This window comes from Takifugu flavidus, chromosome 13 (genome assembly GCF_003711565.1).
Source record: "Takifugu flavidus isolate HTHZ2018 chromosome 13, ASM371156v2, whole genome shotgun sequence".
Lineage (NCBI taxonomy): Eukaryota > Metazoa > Chordata > Actinopteri > Tetraodontiformes > Tetraodontidae > Takifugu > Takifugu flavidus.
Genome location: NC_079532.1, coordinates 1,660,070 through 1,682,419, shown reverse-complemented (window position 1 = coordinate 1,682,419; position 22,350 = coordinate 1,660,070). Strand labels below are relative to the sequence as shown.

At 41.9% G+C, this 22,350-nt stretch overlaps 3 protein-coding genes across 10 annotated transcripts; all 3 read left to right on the top strand.

The window, feature by feature from the left end:
• Window positions 1-65: 65 nt before the first annotated feature.
• si:ch211-245j22.3 (uncharacterized protein LOC563798 homolog) lies at window positions 66-1,851 on the top strand. The gene is made up of 5 exons (XM_057052008.1): window positions 66-174; window positions 482-614; window positions 694-843; window positions 952-1,057; window positions 1,161-1,851. Exons 1-5 carry the CDS (start codon window positions 104-106, stop codon window positions 1,295-1,297), a joined length of 597 nt encoding a protein of 198 aa, XP_056907988.1. The 5' UTR covers window positions 66-103; the 3' UTR covers window positions 1,298-1,851.
• A 124-nt stretch (window positions 1,852-1,975) lies between these two features.
• On the top strand, window positions 1,976-16,881 carry ppfibp1b (PPFIA binding protein 1b). 8 transcript variants are annotated; one of them, XM_057051999.1, is made up of 29 exons: window positions 1,976-2,167; window positions 2,297-2,497; window positions 5,525-5,606; window positions 5,866-6,071; window positions 6,587-6,676; window positions 6,752-6,865; window positions 7,253-7,381; window positions 8,069-8,161; window positions 8,543-8,635; window positions 9,273-9,390; window positions 9,548-9,592; window positions 10,959-11,020; window positions 11,121-11,205; window positions 11,275-11,408; window positions 11,703-11,800; window positions 12,067-12,133; window positions 12,263-12,443; window positions 12,910-12,942; window positions 13,467-13,608; window positions 13,714-13,845; window positions 13,924-14,074; window positions 14,154-14,265; window positions 14,348-14,436; window positions 14,567-14,689; window positions 14,776-14,901; window positions 14,967-15,155; window positions 15,270-15,434; window positions 15,526-15,591; window positions 15,681-16,881. In XM_057051999.1, exons 3-29 carry the CDS (start codon window positions 5,543-5,545, stop codon window positions 15,762-15,764), a joined length of 2,991 nt encoding a protein of 996 aa, XP_056907979.1. In that variant the 5' UTR covers window positions 1,976-2,167; window positions 2,297-2,497; window positions 5,525-5,542; the 3' UTR covers window positions 15,765-16,881. The 8 variants fall into 8 exon arrangements, with proteins under 8 accessions (XP_056907979.1, XP_056907978.1, XP_056907982.1 ...); XM_057051998.1 differs by lacking the exon at window positions 2,297-2,497; XM_057052002.1 differs by lacking the exons at window positions 2,297-2,497; window positions 8,543-8,635.
• A 2,786-nt stretch (window positions 16,882-19,667) lies between these two features.
• On the top strand, window positions 19,668-21,875 carry endouc (endonuclease, polyU-specific C). The gene is made up of 8 exons (XM_057052006.1): window positions 19,668-19,803; window positions 19,904-19,981; window positions 20,075-20,174; window positions 20,251-20,362; window positions 20,442-20,563; window positions 21,026-21,138; window positions 21,213-21,363; window positions 21,467-21,875. Exons 1-8 carry the CDS (start codon window positions 19,793-19,795, stop codon window positions 21,740-21,742), a joined length of 963 nt encoding a protein of 320 aa, XP_056907986.1. The 5' UTR covers window positions 19,668-19,792; the 3' UTR covers window positions 21,743-21,875.
• The last annotated feature ends 475 nt before the right edge of the window (window positions 21,876-22,350 follow it).

Below are 22,350 nucleotides of genomic sequence, written 5' to 3'. Positions count from 1 at the left end.
TGTGACATGGTAGCAGTTTGGAGCAATTAAGAAAGCACCGCATAAGCTGGGATTTGTCCCTTATATTAAGGTGAATACAGAGCTGCTGCTGTTCCCTCACAAAATGGGTCAGGCTGCCACCTTGCCCTGTAGAAGAGGGGAGTCTTATGTTACAGAGCTGTATGAGTGGTTTAGGTAAGACTTTTTACATTTCTACATTTAAAAAAAAAAAATCAATGCTGTCTGTAGTCAGGCCACAATTACCTGTTTTATTAAAGGGGACGGTCAGAATGAAAAACCGCTAAGTTTCCTGTCCCTGTTTTGAGTTCTTTGCTTCAAACATTTGTCAGGACATTAATAAGATTTTTGGAATGTGTAATCTTAACAGTGGCGGTGGTTTAAGCATAATTCATGTAATTCCTAGATGGATGCTACTTCTACCTCATACCTGACCCTCCAATCAATATTATCACAACAGTTTATCTCTCTTGTCCTACTTTAGAAAGTTCATCAACGAATGTCCAAGTGGACTGATCACTCTTCACGAGTTCCAAAGGCATTTCTGCGATGGAACCGTCGGCCAGGAGTCAGCTGAGTATGCGAAACAGATATTCCGCACGCTAGATAATAATGGGGTGAGAAACTGACAAATTGAATAAAAGCTGTTAATGTGGAAATGTGGACAGCGAGTTTTATGGAGGTTGCTTCCCTCAGGATGGGGTGGTTGATTTCAGGGAGTATGTCATGGCCATCAGCATGCTGATCGAAGGTTCAGCAGTGGAGAAGCTGCGCTGGTCATTTAAACTTTATGACAAGGACCGAGATGGAGGAATTACCAGGCAAGAAATGCTGGAGATCATGCAGGTATGTGTGAGGCTTTTGCTTTATAAATGAGGCAAGCATGTCGAATTTACTACACACATACCACAAGTGCTGCATCTCGGTCCAAATGATGGTATATTACATTGACAGGCTGTTTATAAGATGAGTTTGGCTGCTGCTTTAACAAGACCAAATCCACTTACTGCTGAAGAATGCACCAACAGGGTATTTGCACGACTGGATAGAGACAACAACGGTGAGGAAGCTTTGTGTTAATAACATGTCTCTGTGCAGTACTTGAATATAATTTGCCACCCATACCTGCAGCACTGTAAATTATTTGTTGTTATATTCTGTAGCCATCATCAGTCTGGAGGAGTTCATTGAAGGAGCACTGGATGATGACTGGATCAGGGAGATGCTGGAATGTGATCCCACTACTGTGAAAGTGGAGAGGCCCCTAAGGAGGGATGCTGTTCTAGGGATCCACGGTTGACCTCAAAAGAACTCTATTAATGTTTGGATTCAGGATATACAGACGTTGATGCTGTAACTCAGCTTCGATAGTTCTGAAATGATTGCCTGTATCATGGAGTGTAAATTCTAAGCACCAAAACAATTTGGTAGAATGGTTTATTACACTGTTAATAGAATGGGAAGTGCATTCAAAGTTGCCTTGTGAAAGTTTTTCTCTTTTTTTTTTTTGCTATAACTTTATTTAACGTTTATTTTTGGTTATTTGGGTTTTTATGTATTTTGTTGTCACAGTAAAATTTAATCGCTACCATTGTATAGATTTTGACGTCTGTGGCTTGTTTGCTAAAGTCATTAATAACAATGATTAACAAGACGTAGCATATCGAGTTTGAAGTAAAAGTGTTTCAGTCTCTTTTTTATCGTATTAAATGTCGAAATCGTGCCGCCAAGTGTAACTTTCTCTTTAAATTGTATTTTTCTCTTGTGTAGACTGTTGAATGATATAGATTTGTGAATTGAAGCTGCCAGATTCTGCAGAAATAAACAAAAGAGCATCTGTTTTATATACCGTAATCCTGACTTGTTTGGGGACTTATTTATTGATTTTCCTGGACTGCTTAATTGTCCCATTTTTACCGCGACCTTTGAACGCACCAGAACTGCCACCATCTTCCTGCTTCCAGGCCAATCCAGGCAGCGGCAGGGCGGGATTTTCCAGGCCGCGTCACGTCCTAAGTTTTCTTACAATCTTGTCACTTCGACATCATGGCGTAGAAATGTGGGCTCCCGAAGGGTTATATTGGTCGCAGAGAATCTCTGACACGAAAACACCGTCGAGCTTTACAAACAGGCCGCAGTCACGGAGACGTTTTCCTTGAGGAAAGTTTCGGTAAGTGAGTCCGTTACGTATCGGCCGAGTTTGGACAATATTCCCCGCAAACTTGAGTGGATAGTCGGAAAGAAACGAGCCGCAATGGTCAATGTGGACTATCCCCAATGTTTTTTTATGTTTCTACAGAGTGATGGGTTATGCAGTGATTCTGACTGGGCATTAGAACCGGTGCCTCTGTACCATCCACGGTGTCTTCACCCTCCGCAAGTTGGATAAAGTTAACCCTTCCCGTGTTGCCCAGAACAACTCTTCTCTTTTATTGTCTACAACTTTGCTAACGTGTCACCGTGAATTCCACCAGATAGCCACCTTATTCCGCTTGTTACGGTGAGGTTTTGCGACCAAGCGTCTCGACGTGGCGTCAGAAAGTCCATTTAATGATATTTTCTATATTTACCGAAGCTGCAGACTATAAAAAACAGCAAAAACAATGGAGTTAACGTCGTCCCTCACCTTTTTACTCCACTTTCCATACGTCATCTGACTTAAATGCAGATCTAAATCCTCCAAACACAACAGAAAAGTCCCGGTTTGAGGCTTTTCTCCTTATTTCTCTGCAGTAATAAACTATATTGTCAAATCACTTAAATGGGATTTTGCTATTGATTTTGAGACACCTCTCAAATGTGTAACCGTTGTTCACTCTTTAAACGTCCCCTGGGGCCACATTTTGCACCGCATTCCTCCTTTCTTGACTTTAGAATAGAACGCCAGAGGAATGTGGTTGTTTTACTGTTACACCAGCCAGGTAGTCACAACAACAGTAAATGCCCAGGTCCTCCTACACCCCCCAGCCTGCTGTGATTCACACCAAACCATCCAAGCCGCGCCTGCACCCGTCTTTGTTAAGCTCATTTTGCTGAAAATGTCAGTGCTGGTTCTTTTAAAAGTTGATTCTGGATGTAAATGGTGCAGCTGCAACATGACTGATATGTAGCCACATTTAAGGCTTCCTGTAATGCTTTGCATGCAGCATATAGCATAATTTCCTAGATAAAATAGTCAATCTTGTAATGCATGGGTTTGTGTCTGGGTTTGTGTAATGGTAAAGGTAATGGTCTGATTGCGTGGTTAGGTAATATTGGTGGTGATGTGTTCTGCTTGCTCACTCAGGTTGGAAATAGCTGCAGTTTATTCTAGAGTAGCGCCCTGCAGGCTGTTGACGAATGCCCTGAATGCATGTGGAGACACGGTCTACTAACCACACTCCCTAATTTTATGCTTCCCTTGAACGTGCAGACAACAACATTAGCCTGTCACAAGACCAACTGATGGCCCACCTTTTGCCAAAACCTGAAAGTTTCAAACACCTGCGAACGTCAGGAATATGCACGATCTGGATCCTGCCAAAGTTCAATTTATCCTCGAACCTGTGCACATTTTGCAGTTGAAACATCTTTCCTGTACCAACAAATGCCAGGCTTTCAGTACGTCAACAGAAACTGCTGAAGCCCGTCGGATCCCCGCTGTGAACACTCCACCCCCCCTTTTGGGACAAGTGGCCCTGATGCCTCCATTTTATTTTCCATTTCCTGTGTATCCAAGAGCATAGTTAACTTGGCCTTGGCTATCGAGTAATTACAAAATGGTATCTTTTTTTTATCTTTAGGAGATTGGAGTTTTCTTTGGGTCAGGATGGTTCTCCGCGCCTGAAGGGAGCAGAGATGAAGGATTTGAAAAGATGCTGTAGTGCTCTCGCTGCTTTGTATTCATTATTCTGTTCATGTCTCCGTGAATTATATGGCTTCTATCACCAAAGGGCAAGAATGCTTTTTTTAATCGCTCTTTTCGTCTCCCTCAGATTTGTTTTGGCCATTAGTCAGAAAGGATTTTATAGGACAGTGCCATTGTAAATGCCATATGTGCTGTAGTGTTACAGCCCCCCCCCAGACAATAGTCTCTGTGGTGAAAGTGGTACTTTCAGCTCCTGTGGTACTTGGATACACTGTAAGGGGATTCATTGTTTTTGCGCGGTGTCTCTGCAGTACTGTTTTCTGATCTCAACTGATAGTATTCTGTGTAACAAAGATCTTTCATCTCAGAAAAAAATCTGCTTATTACACAATTTCAACCCAGATCTTTTGGGTTTCATTAGAAAAGCAGAGGAGCGGACCCTCTGTGTCAGCCCTCTGTCACCCTGCTTTTGTTTCGCGGAGCCAGCACAGGCCAGGGCACCATCTCCAAAGGCTCCACAGTGTTCTATTGTTAACTGGCTTGCCATGAAGGCATCTCAAGACTCGAGGACAAGACTGCAGTTCTCTGTAATTATACATTTGATTTGAAACCGTTATGTCCACCAAATGCAAGGTGGTATCATGGACGTGCTGAGACAGGGTCTTAATCCCTTTTTAGCAATGAGTGACACATGGACAACAGCTATCGGGTCCTGGGCAGGTGTGTTTCAAGTCTGTCTGTTGAAAGAAGACTGTTAGCCCTGTCTGTATTTGTCTTACACCAATCAGAGAAAAAGCTGAGGGTTTTAAGGTGGGGCTGTGCTGCGGGTGTGTGTCTTTTTTTTTGTTGTTTTTTTTTAGATGCCCCCTCAGCATGTCCTACATTAACCAAATTAAAAACATTTTAAATGCCAAAGGGAGAATGTAAACTGTAGACGCAATTCTAGAATTTATCTTATATCTTTAAACTCTAAACTTTCTCCTTTGTTTTATGGCATATTTATTTTACACATAATGGAAAATGTTGCCGCAGGAATGTTGAAGTAACGGTGTTCTCACTTTGGGCGGTTTCCATAAAGTTTGAATACTGTGTTGTGTGCCTGTGTGGGCACTCCCAGGATGTAAGGCCACCTATTAAAGGAAGAGGCCTTTGCACGAGTGGAGAGTCATGCACAGCTGAGGCTTTTTAAGTGTCTTAGAATTGGCATTTTAAAAGCCAATCCTGCTGAAAGGACATGCTGATATGCATTATTTGTCACACTCGTGCTGGTTTTAATTAAAATATCGCCATCACTGAGTTCAACTGGAGTTTTGGTTTCAGCATAACTCGGCTTGGATGGTTCTGATTTACTGCAGCTGACAGGCTAATTCCTGCGTCTGAACCTTTTGTAATCACAAAATGAAAAGCTGAGCACCTCTGTAATCGGTTTACGGGGCTGATTCTGCTTCCTATCTGCATTTCAAACAAAGGAATGTACACATCCATATGATATCAAATACCTGTCCTTTATGCTGCTGGATTAGCAGCCATACAGTACAATACTATCCAGATAATTGTACATTTATTTGTGTCTTAATTGATTCTTTTATTCTTTGGCGTTTATGACATAGCATAGATTACTTAGATGTTAAATAAATAATCCCCACTGTAAACAGCTGCATATTTTACAATTCTTTCCAGGTTTATTTGTGAGAAAAGATGATGTCCGATGCCAGTGACATGTTGGCAGCAGCCCTGGAGCAGATGGACGGGATTATAGCAGGTAATGTTTAAACTAGATGTTATTCAATCCTGATCTGCAGATCAATTCACTGAGATGATGTCGATATGTGATAAATGTGTGCCGTACACCAGTGAAAGAACGTTCTGGGCCGTAGCAATAGAAAAAATCTGCCACAATTATAGGACGAGCATAATGCTTTTTAATACATGAGTGTGACAATGTGCATTATTATCTGTGCATTATTATAGGTGGTATTGCTCATTAATGTTTATAATGGTAAATCATTTGTGTGCCCCAGGCTCCAAGGCTCTGGACTACTCCAATGGCATGTTTGATTGCCAGTCACCCACCTCTCCTTTCATGGGCAGCCTGAGAGCTCTTCACCTTTTGGAGGAGCTGAGGAGTGTTCTTGAGGTGATGGACACGGAGGAGAGGGAAAGTCTACGCTGCCAGATCCCTGATTCCACCGCTGAAAGCCTGGGCGGGTGGATCCACGGGCATCTTGTAAGATGTGAAGCTGTGTGTCGCAGGACTTCTTGATTTCTCGTTTCTCCTTCTCCCACTTCTGTATTTCACTCCATTCTGCATTTGCTGAGTGAACCCGTCTTGGGCTCTTGTGTTGCTGTCAGTGTCACGGCCAGCGTGCTGTGAGAAACATGCTGACTTCTTGGGAACCACAGCGGTGTTTTCTCAAAGTGATGGGATGTCGGCCAGATAAATGCCAGAGTTTTTGGGTAATGTTATAACTGACTCTGTGTACAGCAGCCTGAAAATGAGTTCTGCTCTCTGCCATATAAGGATGTGTTTATGCTGCGCAAGGTAGTCTCTGCAGCTACACTTTGATGTGAGGCATTTCATCTGAGCCTCTTAAAGCTCTTTACTGAAGCCTTTTAACAATACTCCAACATTTTCCAAGCGTGTGTATGTTATTGCTGTAATGATTATAAATAGAAATTGCATTCTTTATCTTTCACAATTGATTTAGTGTGTTTAATCTATTTAATCTTCTCTGCCTACAGTCCAATGGGCACATGTCTCTGAGTGGAAGTGACCTGTATCAGGAAAGGCTGTCGCGACTAGAGAGCGATAAAGAGTCTCTGATCCTTCAGGTACCTGTCACACAACACTGAGATAAGCTCTGTGTTATACTTTAATGGTTACATTACAAGTTTGGCTCTATGTAGGTTAGTGTGCTGACAGACCAGGTAGAAGCTCAGGGAGAGAAGATTCGAGACCTGGACTTGTGTCTGGATGAACACCGGGACAAACGCAACGCCACTGAGGAGTTGCTGCAACAGGTGTGTTTAACCGCTTTAACACCTGCACACTTCTAATCCTGTCGAAAATAAGCTGATTCAAATTGTTTCTTTAAATATACACTATGAGTGGCCAACACCAAAGAAATGGGTATTTAAAACTATAATCAAGCCTGTTATAGGTGGTGGGAAGGTTTTGCTTATGTAGCATTTGTCAGAGATGGTGAACTTAAGTTGGATGCCTATAGGCTGACTAATAATCCATTTGTAATATCATAACTGAAGCAAGTTAACTTGAGCGTAAACCTTGTCATGTTTATTTTAATGATTTACAACATCACCAGTAGTTATACTGTTAGTGCCATTTATACTGTTAATATTAACCACCCAGCAAATGTCTTCTGTTATGGTCTTTATCTGTCTCTATAGGAGCTGCTCTGCAGAACAGCGCTGGAGACCCAGAAGTTGGAACTTATGTCTGAGCTGTCCAATTTAAAGCTGAAATTGAACAGCATGGGGAAGGACAGGTTTGACTTTGACAGGTTAAGGGACAGTGAGGTATGTAGACTCGGAGTAGACCTCCTCTTTGTTTACACACACACACACACACACACACACACACACACACACACACACACACACACACACACACACACACACACACACACACAGCTTTACACCAGAGAGTGGGAATACATTGCTATTGTCTCAACGCAGCTGTGTCTTGTTAAGAGGCAAAGTCAGAAGTTCGAAACAAGAAACAATCTTGAACTCTCCGTGGGAAACCTTCCTCCAGTACTTGTGATGAAAGTATATGGGAGAAAAAATCTCTTTTTATTTCTAAACCGCATTGATTTCATGCCGCTTGGCCAAAGCGTGTGCAAACATTGAGATATAAAGCACTAGTTTGCAGGAATGGAGTGAGTTCTCCTCTATGGAGCGAACCAAATACTTGGAAAGCAGTCAAACATGTCATGTTGTTACTGGGAGGCGGAGGCCATCTCTTCCACATCACTAGAACAAAAAAGCTGCTGTCTGTGTTCCGCCTCACTGCATATAAATCACTTTTCTACTGTCGGCTACTTCCTGTCATCCCATCACTGCCCCTTTGTATCATCTGTTGTCAAGGAATTCATTCCAGTCTAAAATGTATTATATTTTCACTTATGTACTTATCAATTACAACCTTACATGCAACTAAAACCTTGTTTTGACTTTTTTCCTCCTTTGCGATGTGTTTTTCAGGATTTCATTCTTGAAATTAATGAATTACGGTACAGAATCACAGAGCTTGAGAACGAAAAACTACAGTACGAAAAGAAACTTAAATCCACAAAGGTGAGTTTTCAAGTGTAAACGTATATTATTTCCTGAACCGTCCACAACTACCACGCTAACACTTCCAGGCACTTTCCTCCTTGCCTGAGCTAACTCTGCTAATTCTTCTCTGGGTTCTGAAACACTGCAGGTGAATCAGCTTCCCTCATTCGTTGCTTATGTCATCTTACTGTATCTGTTCATACCAAAGGACCCGGGTCTCGATCAGATTGAGCTGCTGCCTCATCTTTGCCATTTTCCTGGGCGACAGGGATTATTCATAATGCTGAATTATTAATGGGATTATTAATGTTGCTGTTAAATTCATTTTAGTATTCTCCTTCTATCTTTCACCTCTCGGTCTGTATTGTCTCTCTCTTCCTTGGTTGTCTTTACTGATAGCTGCTAATGGCCAAGCTTTCTAGCCTGAAAATCAAAATGGGCCAGATGCAGTATGAAAAAGAGAGGAAGGAGCACAAACTCCAAGCAGCGAAGGTTGGCTTTTCTCATGATGCCTTTCCTGCCTGCTGTATGATTATGGTTTTTGACCTCTCCCTTCAGCCCAATTTCTGTTTTGGGTTGTTTTTTGAAGAGGAAAATTTCATTAGAATGTGATTTGCAAGTTGCAGTTTCTTTTGTGGGAATGTTCTTTAAAAAAAAAAAAAAAAAAAGTTTAAGGTATCAACTCATTAGATAAATTTGTGTATTTTAGTAAAATGTAAAAGGAAACACATCTGGTATTTTCGACCACATGTATTTTGTTAATTTTAGGTTCTTTTCAAGAGTTGGCCCATTCTTTTTCCTGGTGTTTTTCTCTTTTCTCTGTTTATACTCATCCGTCTTGCTTCCCCTTCTCTCCCAATTATCTTGATTATCATTATCATCTATTTTTGGTGTTTAATTTACAGGCCTAATTTCTATTCTGGTCACTAAAACCGGTATTTCTTTTGATAATGGCTTCTGTCATTTTTATATACACCTATAAACCTCTAGTGCTTTTAGACACTAGTGCTTACCACATGTTACCATTCAGAGCAAACCTTTGTGCTGTGGTGGATTTGTGGGAAGACTTGGAGTGGGTGGCAGCGTCTGGGTTGAAAATGTCTTCACTCTGTTCTTTTCTGTTGGTCAGGAGGAGTTAGCCGTGCTGAGGAGGCAGCTGGAGGGTAAAGACGGAGAGATGCGGAGATTGCAGGATGAGACAAGCTACAAATCCATAGCTTCCAGCGGTGCCGAGCCCACAGAGCGAGGTGGGAAAGACATCTCAACTCTTGCTGGAGAGCATGCCCGGTGCTTGATGTCGCATTCATTTATATACTTAATTTAACTGAGTGGTTTTTTTTAAGCTTGTGTTTAGAAACACACCAGACATCCATTCTTTTTTTCATAATTCTTTGTCCTGTTTAGTCTCTCATCCAGATGAAACTCTTAGAAAGAGGCTGAAAGAGAAACGTAAGGGGGGTTTATGCTTTTGTTCATTACTGCACTTTACGACTGCACTCATCTCAACCCTTGTCTGCATGAACGAGCATGAGCCATGTGAACTCTGCTTGTCCATTATAACCCATCAGAGTGCTAATACCTGACCACAGAGCACTTCATCAAGCCCTTTAACTGCTGTCCAACTTAAAGAGGGAAAAAACAAAGACGGAACATAAACCTCCCACTGTACGTGTTAATGTCCACCACCGATCAGCCGCGAGGAATGTCTGCTCTTGTCTTCATCGTGAATGAGGAATGATTTGCAGTGTGTCCTAACTATTTCAGCTGCTTGTTCATTCTTCTGTCTCCATCGTCCAACAGTAATTTTCTCCTGTATGCCTCTGTGTCTCAGACATTTAGTGTCCTAGGGCCTGTTCTATAAAGCGCGCTCCGATTAAACATGTACTCAATTTTGGATAGTTATCAAACACAGTGTCTATTTTTGTTAAGAGATTATTCTTTTTCTTCTTTTTGATAAGTTCCCACAGTCCCTCACAGTAGTGAACAACAGCTCAGGTTTTTTTTTATGTGGTTTGGTTCAAATCTAGTGACTGGGCAGTGACATGAATTTAAAATGAAATTGTGAATGAAAATCTGTCATCCTTAAATTTCTCTTAATAAGTAGTCAAAAAAGACTCACTGGAAAAGAGAGCACGGCAAAAAAGCCAAACAGTTTCTCATCGCAAATGTGCATTCCATCCTCATCATCTGGTGACCAGATTAACTGGGCAGGGTTCCAGATGTGACTAGAGAGGATCGGTTTTATGGAAGCGCTGGTCACAGACCTGTAAATGCCATCTCAGTTTGTGTAAACAGCATCCAGTAGAGTCACGTAAAGCCTCCTGGATGTGTTTTCCTTTCCAGTGTTATGGACAGGCATTCAGATCATCAGACACGCCGTTGAAATGTTCCTTGAAGTCATTACAGAGATCACTGTTAGTGCAGAACACCCAAGGACGTCTGTAAAACCCACAGATTCCCTCAACACTCCCATACATTGCTGTACAAAACTAAACATCTATACAGCAGATTCTGTATGATAACATGGGAGCAACAAGAGTGTGCCAAATACATTTGTTTCTGTGCCTGTTGCAGGAACACTAATTTGATACACTTACTTTATGGAACAGACCCTCATGTTGTGTTCACTTTGTTTGTCTTGAAGCTACCGTACATGTGCTTGTGATGATGTGATTAGCCAAACATCTGGTCAAACCAAGATATGGTACAATCAGTTGGATATGGCTGCTGCTGTTGTGTTGCTATATTATGGTGTCAATGCCACAACTTGCACCACAGTTGTGTGTGTAATATTTCCTTTATTTTCTGCGACTAGATGTGGAAGTGCAGAGGATGAAAAAGGCAGTTGAATCACTGATGATAGCCAACGAAGAGAAGGTACTTTTAAAGCGTCCCAGTGGACGTTTCAGGTTTTTTTGTTTGGTTTATTTGTTTTTGCCGTGAACCTCATGTCTTGTGGACGATGCACATGTTGCAGGATCGCAAGATTGATGAATTGAAGCAGTCGCTGCTGCGCTACAAGAAAGTTCAGGACATGGTGATGTCGGTACAAGCAAAGAAAGGTGAGAAGACTCACATTTACTCACGTTTTGTTTCAGTTTTTTAAGTCACATCGCCGTTGTCTGTTGCAGAGAAAGGCAAAGATAATGAGTACGTCGATGGCCAAAGTGAGGGGAACAGTTTGTTGCCAGCCGACTCTGCGTCCGTGGAGTTTGAAAATCAGGACGTGACAGATGTTGAGCAGATGAAAATGAGTTGTGATGAGGTTTGTGCAGTGTGAAAGGTCATGTTGCCAAAGTAGCCTCAAAAGTGTTGTAGAACGGTTGCTGTAGCCGGAGCAGCTCTCTCTCAAACTAGCATGCTCAGTAGAAGAAAGAGCTCACATAAATTTGCCACAATTGAAATGTGTTAATGGACTTGACACCCAATTATTTTAATCACATCGCCTATCAGCCAAGCTGAATTAGGCTGCTGTACACTGTGAAATAGGCTAGACAATTTTAAAAAGCATTTCAGATTTTTTTTTTCTTAAATGTTTCCTTTTGCTCTCTGCGATTAGGTGGAGAACCTGAACGGACTGAATGAGGCACCTTCGCGCACACCCATCCCTTCAGATCCAGAGCAAATCTCTGAGTCAGCACAGATAGATTTAGAAAGGTAAAAAGACCTACTGTCGCACAGTCGCACTCATACTGCTGTGAACTATGTCATTTGGCTGATGTTGACATGTTGTTCGAGTAGATGCATCAGTTGCTGATGATCATGGACATAAATAGCACATTAGCAGCATCTACACAACGTAGAAGTCTGTCACCAAATCAGATAAACAGGCATTTTTCATCAGTATGATGCACAGACGTCAATCATGAGATCACTGGCTGCAGTGAAGACTGATTTTCCACATTTTTTGTTGGTCTTTCCAGCAAACCAGAGGACACAAACACTGACTGTGAGAACATGGAGACCCTAGAAAAGAGGAATAATCAAAAGGTAATTGCTAACTCTTGTTGTTTTCAGCTTTCCCGCATAATTTCAAATTATGATACAGTATAATTAAATGAAAGCTTTAAGCCCCATATTTGCTATTCTTGTAAGTTTAACAAGTATTTGTTGTCTCAGAATATGAATGAAGAAATCAGTAAAACCAGCGAAAAGCCACCCTTGTGTCCTTCTGCCACACTGTCTACAAGTGCCACCATGGAGGAAAATGGCTTTGGCTCAAAAAAGGCTCGTTCATCTTTTGGAAAGGGTTTCTTCAAGATCCGAGGAGGCAAGAAGCCCTCCAGTACCCCTAACCTTGGTAAGCATGTACTGTACACCATTCTATGATATAAAAGACACTAATATACTGTAACGATGGAAATATGTATTTGAGATCTGTTCCTTTGAGCATTTTTTACTTTCCTAAGGCACACCCATAGAATTTACTGTATTCCTCAAGACCATAATTTGCAGCCCACACACACTCCGGTCCCATTTAATTATGTACACTCTGTGTGTGTGTGTGTGTGTGTGTGTGTGTGTGTGTGTGTGTGTGTGTGTGTGGTGTGTGGGTGTGTGTGGTGTGTGTGGGTGTGTGTGTGTGTGAGAGAGAGTGTGTGAGAGAGTGTGTGAGAGAGTGTGAGTGTGAGTGTGTGTGTGCTTTTTTTTTAGTGTACCTCTGTTCAACCTGTCCAATCCTGTTGTTATCATAATTTCTGCCGTTTGTCTTGTTTTGTGTTGTTGGACCCTGTTGTATCTGTGTGTGTGCTTTCTTACAAATGAAGACCGCAGCCGGAGTGCAAGCGCGCCCATGCTAGGTACAGTACAGACCACAGGTCATTATGGTATTGCAGTAGTTCTCCAGACAAAAAGCACAAACTACTGAATAATCTCCTACGTCTCTACCTTTTCTATATTCATCCATTGAGCTAATGTCCTGTTTAATGACACTGTGTCACTGCAGGTCTCAGGCAGTTGTGCTATTTTTACCTGCTCCTATTGTTTGTTTACTTGGAACATACAGAGCCTTCTTGTATGTTCATTCACCTCATTGTGAGCCTCTGCATGTGTTGTGTGCGAGCATACTCACCTGTTTCCATAGAACATCTTTTTCAGATCCAGCTTATCAACTAACGAGACTTATTTGGATGTTGACAAAGTTCCTCTTAAAAAACCACTAATAAACTTCCTGTTTATTTCAGGTGTCGGAGGCTTCTCTTCCATGCATGCAAGATTGTTTTCTGGTTTCTTTCTGCTGACGCTGTCTCGCTGAACTATGCACATCTTGTCACACTGGTGGCCGTGAGTTTGATGAGTTTCTGTGGGCATTTTTGTCGCATAGCCGAAACTGAATGTCAAGGCACCGACCATCTGGACCTGGCCGGGCTGCCTCAGAGGTCGCAGAACAGCGACAGCACCCACACACTCCCTACGTCTCCAGATAGCAAGAAAAAATCCAAAGGAATAAAGAAAATATTTGGCAAGTGAGTAGAAAATACTATAATGACACCTGTAAATTATAATCAATGCAAATAATCGCGTATTTTTTCCCTGTATTTATTTGTGTGGGTCTGAATCTACCATTTAAGGTTGAAAAGAAGCCAGTCTACTACATTCAACCTGGACGAAAACCTCGCAGAAGGCGAATTTAAGAGGGGCGGCGTGCGAGCCACCGCAGGGCCTAGACTGGGATGGTCTCGTGACTTTCAGAGAGCCAATAAGTAAGTCTGCCTCCATGCTTTAAAATGAGCCCCAGGATGAGATTTTGAGATTTTGGTAACTTTTTATTGTTTTTCTAGCGACGTCGATGCTCCGTTTGCACGCTGGTCCAAGGATCAGGTGTGTGACTGGCTGCAGGAGCAGGGTCTCGGTCTGTATGTCAACATGGCTCGTGTGTGGATCTCCTCCGGTCAGACTCTTCTACAGGCCTCGCAAACGGACCTCGAGAGGGTGAGATGAAGTAAAGCAGGTTAGTCGACGCACGTCAGGGATGCTTTGGTTTGAATCAGTTTTTTTTTGTGGCATTTAGGAACTAGGCATCAAACATCCACTGCACAGAAAGAAGCTGCAACTGGCTCTGCAGGCCCTCGGCTCAGAGGAAGAGGAAAACAAGGGAAAGCTGGACTACAACTGGGTGATGAGTGAGTAGCTTGTTGCTTGTTGCAACACACTGTTGGACTTCCAGACCTTGGTTTGTTCTTTACGCACTGTCTTTCTGCCCAGGGTGGCTGGATGACATTGGCCTGCCTCAGTATAAAACCCAGTTTGATGAGGCGAGGGTTGATGGCCGCATGCTGCACTACATGACAGTGGTGAGTGTCTCGGTCTCCGAGGACCCTAAGGATAAGTAGGACTGACGAATTTGCTCAGTTGCACACTGATATTCTCTAGACTGTCATAAGTTGTCTAGCAGATCACTGATGACTTAACTTTTTCCTTCAGGATGACCTCCTTTCTCTGAAAGTGGGAAGTGTCCTGCATCACCTGAGCATCAAGAGAGCTATCCAAGTCCTCCGACTGAACAACTATGAGCCAAACTGCTTGCGTCGAAGGCCATCTGATGAGGTGCATATAACTGATTTTTAAAAGGCTTTCAAGCTTTGTTCTCAAAGCCACATTCTAACCTTTCATTTTCGGTTCTGTGCAAACAGAACAATATGTCTCCAGCAGAGATTTCTCAGTGGACCAACCACAGGGTGATGGAGTGGCTGCGCTCCGTGGATCTCGCTGAGTACGCTCCCAATCTGAGAGGCAGTGGTGTTCATGGAGGATTGATGGTGAGCCACCCAGAGAGATAGTCTCCCCTAAATATTTCCTCATCTAAAACCATTTCTCTCCTCAGGTTCTGGAGCCACGGTTCAACGTAGAGACCATGGCCCTGCTGCTTAACATTCCTCCTAACAAGACACTACTGCGTCGCCACCTCGCCACCCATTTCACCCTGCTGATTGGCTCAGAGGCCCAGCAGCACAAACAGGAGTGTCTCGAAAACCCAGACTACACGCTGCTTACTGCTACCACCAAGGTTAAGGTAATGCTATATGCTAGGAGAAGTATATCAGGAACATCAAGAGGAGTCAGCTTTTGCTAAGAGACAAATATAAAATGCTAAACAACTTTTTTGCCTCCTGTCTGTGTGCACCAGCCTAGAAAACTGTCATTTGGTAACTTTGGCAGTCTGAGGAAGAAGAAGCAGGATGAGAGTGAGGAGTACGTTTGTCCGATGGATGTGGAGATGCCAAAGGGACGAAGCTTTCAGAAAGGCTTTGAGCTCCAAATCTATGAGGATGACCTTGACAGGCTCGAACAGGTGAGCTGATTCATTCGTTGGATTTAGATGCTGAGCTCAATCTTTCACGTATATGGTTGGTTCTTCACTGAGTTGGTTCTTGTTTCTCCAGATGGAGGACTCTGAGGGAACAGTCAGACAGATCGGAGCGTTCTCCGAGGGCATTCAGAACCTGACGGTAAGACTCCGCGCTTTGAACCACATTAGACATCCTGCTTCATTGATGCTGTCGGATGTGCTGTTACGTTCCTCTCTGCCATTCATTAGAGCATGCTGAAAGATGACGAGCTGTTCAAGGAGGCTTCGAATTCTCCAAATCCCAGCATAACAGACGATGACTCCACCGCATAAGACTGCCACCAGGTCCAGTCCTGCTGTGCCAACTTTCCGCCAGCACAAATGAACTCACGGCAACAAACCCAAAGAAAATCCCGACCTTTCATTGTGATGTTAGATTCCAAATTACTCCATCGTTGTTTTATTTGTGCCATTCACACAGACTGCAGCTTGTTGTTGCCAACTGACGACACAGGCAGCATTTTAGACAAGAAGACTTGCCTGCCAGCTGGTTTCTGGGAGTGTTTCATCCTTGGTCGTGTAGTTGCATCTTTGTGGACAAGGAAAAAGATCAGAAATAAGCCAATGTATATTTTAATATATGTCTTTTCAAATCCCTCTCTGGTTGTAAAGGTTTTTTTGTGGAAACATGTGGAGGAGTCAACTTAAAGTTATTAATTTTCACTTTTGAAAGCAAATAACAGAGCGGCCATTAAGTTTTTTTTACAGAACTAAACCTTCTTGCTACCTAGAAGGAAAATTCATTTTCTTTTTTTCAGCCTTTTATTTTTTAAACCTGTAAAAAGAAAGTATCATGTATCAGTAATATTGTAGCTGCAATTGCACCAGTGTATATCACACCATTTAAAGACTCCTAAACATGATTGCATGATATTTTAATTGAACATGTTTATAGGGAAACATTTCTTTCATTTCTTTTATAAATGTTTCAAATATTCTGGCACGCAGGTTAGACAGAAACCTTTAATTTCAACCATTTTTCATTCCTAAGAGCAATAAAGTAATTTAAACTGGTGTCAGGTGTGGACAAGTTATGGAGAAGTTAATGATGACTCACAAATTAACATTTGTCTTAAAAAGGTACAAATTTGCACTAGTGTTGCACACAATTTTGTTATGTATTTAAAATCCCAGCCAGGACATAGTCTGGGTCATGAATCCACATAGATGGTCTCAAATATGGGAGCAGCATCAGTCGGATTCTCAAAGTAAACTCTGTTCTCTCACATATGTAACTCCACACTTGTTTCCAATCTTACAGCAGCCACAACATCAATGTACTGATTATTAGCATTATAATAAGTAAAAAGTAAACTTGTGGGACACATTAAACACCAAATCTGTGTCAAAGAACATATAATATGAAAATAAAGGCAAGATGACATATTGAGGTGTTTGAGATTTTATTGTATTTGCTTTGGCCTCATGTGAGGTCTCTGACACAGTTGTTCTAGGTGTCCTCCTCCTTGCTTTGTATATGCCCTGCAGACAAACACACCACATCAAGATAAGAAGGTCAGGACTCCAAGTTTTCAGTGGGTTTGATGAATCTGAACACCAGTGGTGCACACACATAATTATCTCTGCAGGTCCAGTCAGGGTGGTTCAGAGAGTGGAGGAGCTTCTGCGTCTCAGCCTCTATATAATACCGAGTCTGCTCCTCTTTTGGGAGTGCCTTCCACTGCAGACAGACAGTCAAACATCATAAGAATATTCACTGAATACTGCATTAACTGTTGTTGAGGAGTCCTTTCGAAACGGAGAAAAGTTGAGATTAAAAACTCAAATGGAAAAAATGTTACCTTCTGGCCTAAAAGCATGTTGATGACGTTGCTCTTCCGTGTTTCTTGTTGTGCAGTTATGAGTGGCCACTGCTCCTTCTTGTACAGCATGAAGGCGTTTAAGGGCTTCTTGATGTATGGCAGGTTTTTAGTGGCCTGCTGGTTGTTGACACCTTTTCTTTTTCTAAAACGGGACAAATATAATTCAAACAGCAGGTCTAAAGCCAAAAGGCCTGTAAAAGAAACCGTATTTTAAATGTGTGTGTGTGTTTGTGTGTGTAACCTACAGAGGTTGCACAGGCTTCTTTGTTTGGACCATGTGTTGCTGCAACTTTGGCACATGCTGATTCTGCAGGCAAACATTTTAAAAAGGTTAAAACGACGAGTAATTTTCTCTTGGGGTGAACACAGAGAGTGAAGATACTGGTGTCTTACAGGATGAAGAGCAGCAACAGCTGGGTAGCCCTCAGCCCCTGATGTTCATGGCCTTCTGGTCACCTGGTGGGACATACATCTGACGGTGCTGCTGTTGGGGTGGCTGATATAGAGGAGGAGGCACACAGGTGAACCAGCCATAACCATCAACCCATACCTGGGTGAAGGGCTGAAGAGATGCACCACCAACAGGTTGGGGCAGAAAACGGTGGCCGCTTTGAAAAGTAGGGGGGAAATGAAGCACAGGAGGTGCAGGGAAGATTGGTTGTCCCAATACTGGAGCCTTGTTGGCAACATAGAAGTTTGGATGAACATCTCTCACATCCATTGTTGTCATTGTCAAACTCAGATGCCTGTGAGCCACAAGGACAAGAAGGTGGTTTTCAGATTTAGTTGGTGGATAGTTGCAAAAACCATGAGCTCTAAGACAAGAACTGCGCACACCACAGTTTGTGATTCTCAAATGGAATATATAGGTGATTGAAATCAAGGTCATATGAAAGATAAAAGCCATTTGTGATCAAAGCCCTTTTATCTTTGTCTTCAAGATGAAAGTGTTTAACTATTTCTTTCATGTCCCAACATCAACACTTCTTGTAATTTTCATTTAAATCTGTTCTTTATTTTTAGTTATTTTGTTGACAGGCAGATGCTGTCCTCAATGGCGTGGTAGAAAGGCAGTAAAATATGGGTGTAAATCACCCTGTACCTACTTTAGCTCAACCCTCAGCCAAATGTTTTAATAGTTTTAACTGGATCCTCAGCGGGTTTTCAGTTGGAGGATAGTAATTAAAATAATCATAATAATACTGTTATAAAATTAGGGTGTAAATCAGCCCATACAGGGAGTTAAAATTGGAAAAAGTCTGTTTTCTATAATGTCTACTGAAAGTCCCAAAAGAAGCCCAGAGAGCACCTGTTTCATTTTCCTCATGATGTATTTCAATATTTTAACAGTGTTGTCATGGCTACCAGCCTTTATACCTGTAAATAAGCGCCCCCTTATTTAGGACAAATACACTTTAGCAAATATTTATGTGAGAACAAGAGTTGTGAAAGTGGGCTTTAGGTAGGCGAGTTACAGCTACAGTTTGCTATTAAGCGCTTGTTTACTATACAGTAAGTGCCGGTTTCCTCTATGTATCAGCTCTAACTTCTGACAAGTTTGAAAATGTATATAGTATATTAACTGAGAAAGCTATGGTAATAAACATTTATGTTTTATTTATGATGTAAACTGTGATTTTCCTTGTCCTCTACTACCTGAGCGATAGCAAAAATGTTGCCACAGCTGGATTTTACTCTAACTGGACCCTGGTTGTTAATACATAGGTATGTGTTCTCAGTAACTACTGTTGGATCGCAATATTCTCAAGTGTGTCACTGCCGACCCGCGTGTTCTCTGAATGAAAACTTCAGGAGAAAAATGCCAATTTCAAAATGTATTTAGGAAATAGAATCAATTCAAGATACAGAGCTCTGGGCCAGTTCAAAACTATCCAATAACAATTTCAATTGTCAGGTTATGAACTAACTAACCTGGACCCAATCTTTTATAGAAACACATCGGCAAATTATTGATGCTAATCAATAATGCTAGTCCGATGTTGTCCTCTGATTGGATGTCCTCGTCTTCTCCTTCCAGTTCCATTGGATGCTGGCACAGTCCTTGTTCTCAGTTGTTTTTTAACTCCAACCCAGCAAGAAGGTATTTTTGAAGAAAAGAGCCAAATGTTTCCGTTATAACCAGGTAAAAGTTCACATTCTTCTTGCAGACAAACTTCTCAACACCACTAAACTATGCTGTCGAGTTATACGATGGGTCATTTAACACTTTCAGCCTGAAAGTGACACTTTCAGTTTATTTTGTTTTAATTGATAAGGTTGATGAGTGGAATTATCCAGACGGCAAGGGATTGACAACATGCGTATAAGGTCGCCCCCTTGTGGCAGCATTGATAATGCGCCAGCCTGGATTCGCGCATGCGCAGTTCATACATATGGGGCCAACTTCAGGAGAAAACAAACCGCGTCGAGTCAGAAGGAATTAGTGGGCGGTTAGTGGAGAAAAGTAACTACTAAACAATGGCTGCAAGGTATGTTTTTATACTTTTTTACTGCTTTTTTAAAACTTTTTAATCTTTAAAATAATGTATACATCTGGTCTGATGTACATTTTTAACGTTTTGTATAAAGTTTTTTCAGCCGTTTGTTGAACAGATTCTGCGGGGTCCTGCTCCTCACAGTGTTTCTTTGTGGATTAAACGCATCAAGGTACAGTCGCCCCATTTATGGGGGGGGGGGGGGGGTTGTTTTTTTGTTTTTAAAAAAAATGAGTTTTCTTTTATTCGTATCTGTGTAAAACAGGCCAGTTATAAATCAGGAGCTCTCCAATATTTTCAACGAGCTCTGGAGGTTGGATGTTAACCGCTGGACGCCTGGGATAGACTACACAATTTCTGTTCAGGTGAGGGCTACCTTTTAATCCTCCACTTTTTTTTATTGCAATCCACTTTCACAATGGGATTTTTCTGTGAAACCAGGCTAGAGCTGGTTATGTAAGCCAGGGTAGCCATGTGGTGCGGGATCATGCCTCATTGCCGCTGTTCTCTAATGTCACTGAAGACAAATTTCTCAACGTAACCACCTTGTCCCGTACGTGTGTCACTACCAACTATTTTAATCAGCTCATCTGCATTTTTTCTGTCTGTTTAAAACTAATTTCTGTCAACAGGGTTCACCAAACTCCTGGATAACTATGAGAGTTCCACAGGCGTGGCCGAAATGGTCACAGCAGAGGAGCGGACAGAGGTTAATCTCTTCCTGGATGCAGTTTTAGAGACAGAAGTCATGAAGGTACATGTTGCAGCAAGTTGCACCTAGCAGAATAACACTTTATAGCTGTATAATTGCTGTATTTTACTAGCATTTTGTTTCCTATATTTTATTTGTCTGGATTCAAGTCTCAGATCTTCCTTGAGTGGTTTTTATTTGTCCATTTTCTAAACATTTGGATGAGGTTGAAGCTAGTATCGAACTCTCACTGCCTCCCTTCAGTTCTGAACATGATATTTCACCATATGAAAGAATTTAAATACATCTGTGTTTTGCTGTGGAATGTTGCTTTGGCTGTAGAAGCCTCCTTGGAGAGACAAGATGTGGAAAATGTCGTTCCAGCTCCCCCGTTAGGAAACAGAACTCTTGTTTATGCACTTAAAGGTAGCCAGTAAGGGATTCATTAAGTTGTCCCACTGGACCCTCTCCTCACATTTCAGATCATTTTTTCCTGATGTTTTTGAGCTGAATGTTTCCCCACAGCGGGCTCATAAATATCTGGTGAGCAAAGGGAAGTCCAGCTCAAACCTGAGGCTGTTTAAAAGTCAACTGCACCTGATCTGGTTCCACCTCTACCACCGAGATAGAAACACAGGGTGAGCTGTCTTCAGTTGAGTGTGTCCAGAATCAAGTCAAGGACTTAATGTCTCAATCTGATGGATTTCAACAGCCTGGACTCCTGTGGATTTGAGCACGTCTTTGTAGGAGAGACTAAATCTGGAACAGAAATACTTGGATTTCATAACTGGATCCAGTTCTACCTGCAGGAGAAGAATGGGAATTTGGACTATAAAGGATACAAGGCTAAAAACCACGACCTGGTAGGGTTAACTGTCACACACAAGGTTGTTTCTGTGCCGATACCTGTGATATATAGTGTCACCCACAACAATATTTGAGGTTTTTATTTTTATTTGTCCACAGCCCGATCAAGATGACCATGTTTTGAACCTCCAGTTCAGCTGGCATGGGTTGGTCAAACCGGTTGGCAGCGCCTTCATCGGGACTAGCCCAGAGTTTGAGTTGGCGGTCTTCACAGTCATCTTCCTCATGAACACAGAGAGGAGCACCACTGTACTGGTCAACATTGACCAGTGTCAGATGGAGCTGGTGGTCATCAGACATGGACGCTCCCTTGGGACGGCATATCCCAAACTTCTTAGCAGCAACAGCAGGCATCTTCGGCAGCATTCCCTCTGATGTGGAGGATCTTCTGAAAGGAGGAGGGCAGATTGTTGATGAGCTTTTGTCCTTATTTCCACATTTGCAAAGCACAATGATTTGTTTTGTTTATGTACTGTACTCACAAATAATAAAGACATTTTGCATGTAATAGCATTGAATAACATAATTGTGCCATACAATGCCAGTTCTTCATATTTACCCACACTTGAATTTTTGATAATATACACGCAGTCCAGGTCATTTTACAATTCTACACATTAAGATGCTGAAATATTTGATACATGGCAAGTCTGGAACCTTTTTTCCCCCCAGTGGATTCAGACTTTTTGTAGTGGAACACATTAATGGACATGTGTCCTGCTCTGGGTAAAGATCAAATAAGTTATGCAAGCTTCAAACACCTAAAAGATCATTCACTGAGATGAATGTTAGAATTATGATAAAATATGGATGGCAAGTCAAAAACAAAGCAGGTGGAAAGGAGCATAGTATAGTTCCATTTAGAAACCAAGGAGGAAACTTAGCCAGTGCAGCAATTTAGACACTGATAACTTTAATGTCTCATCCAGGCAAGATTAAGGATGACAGAACTCATGAAGGTAAATGTTGCAGCAAGTTGCACC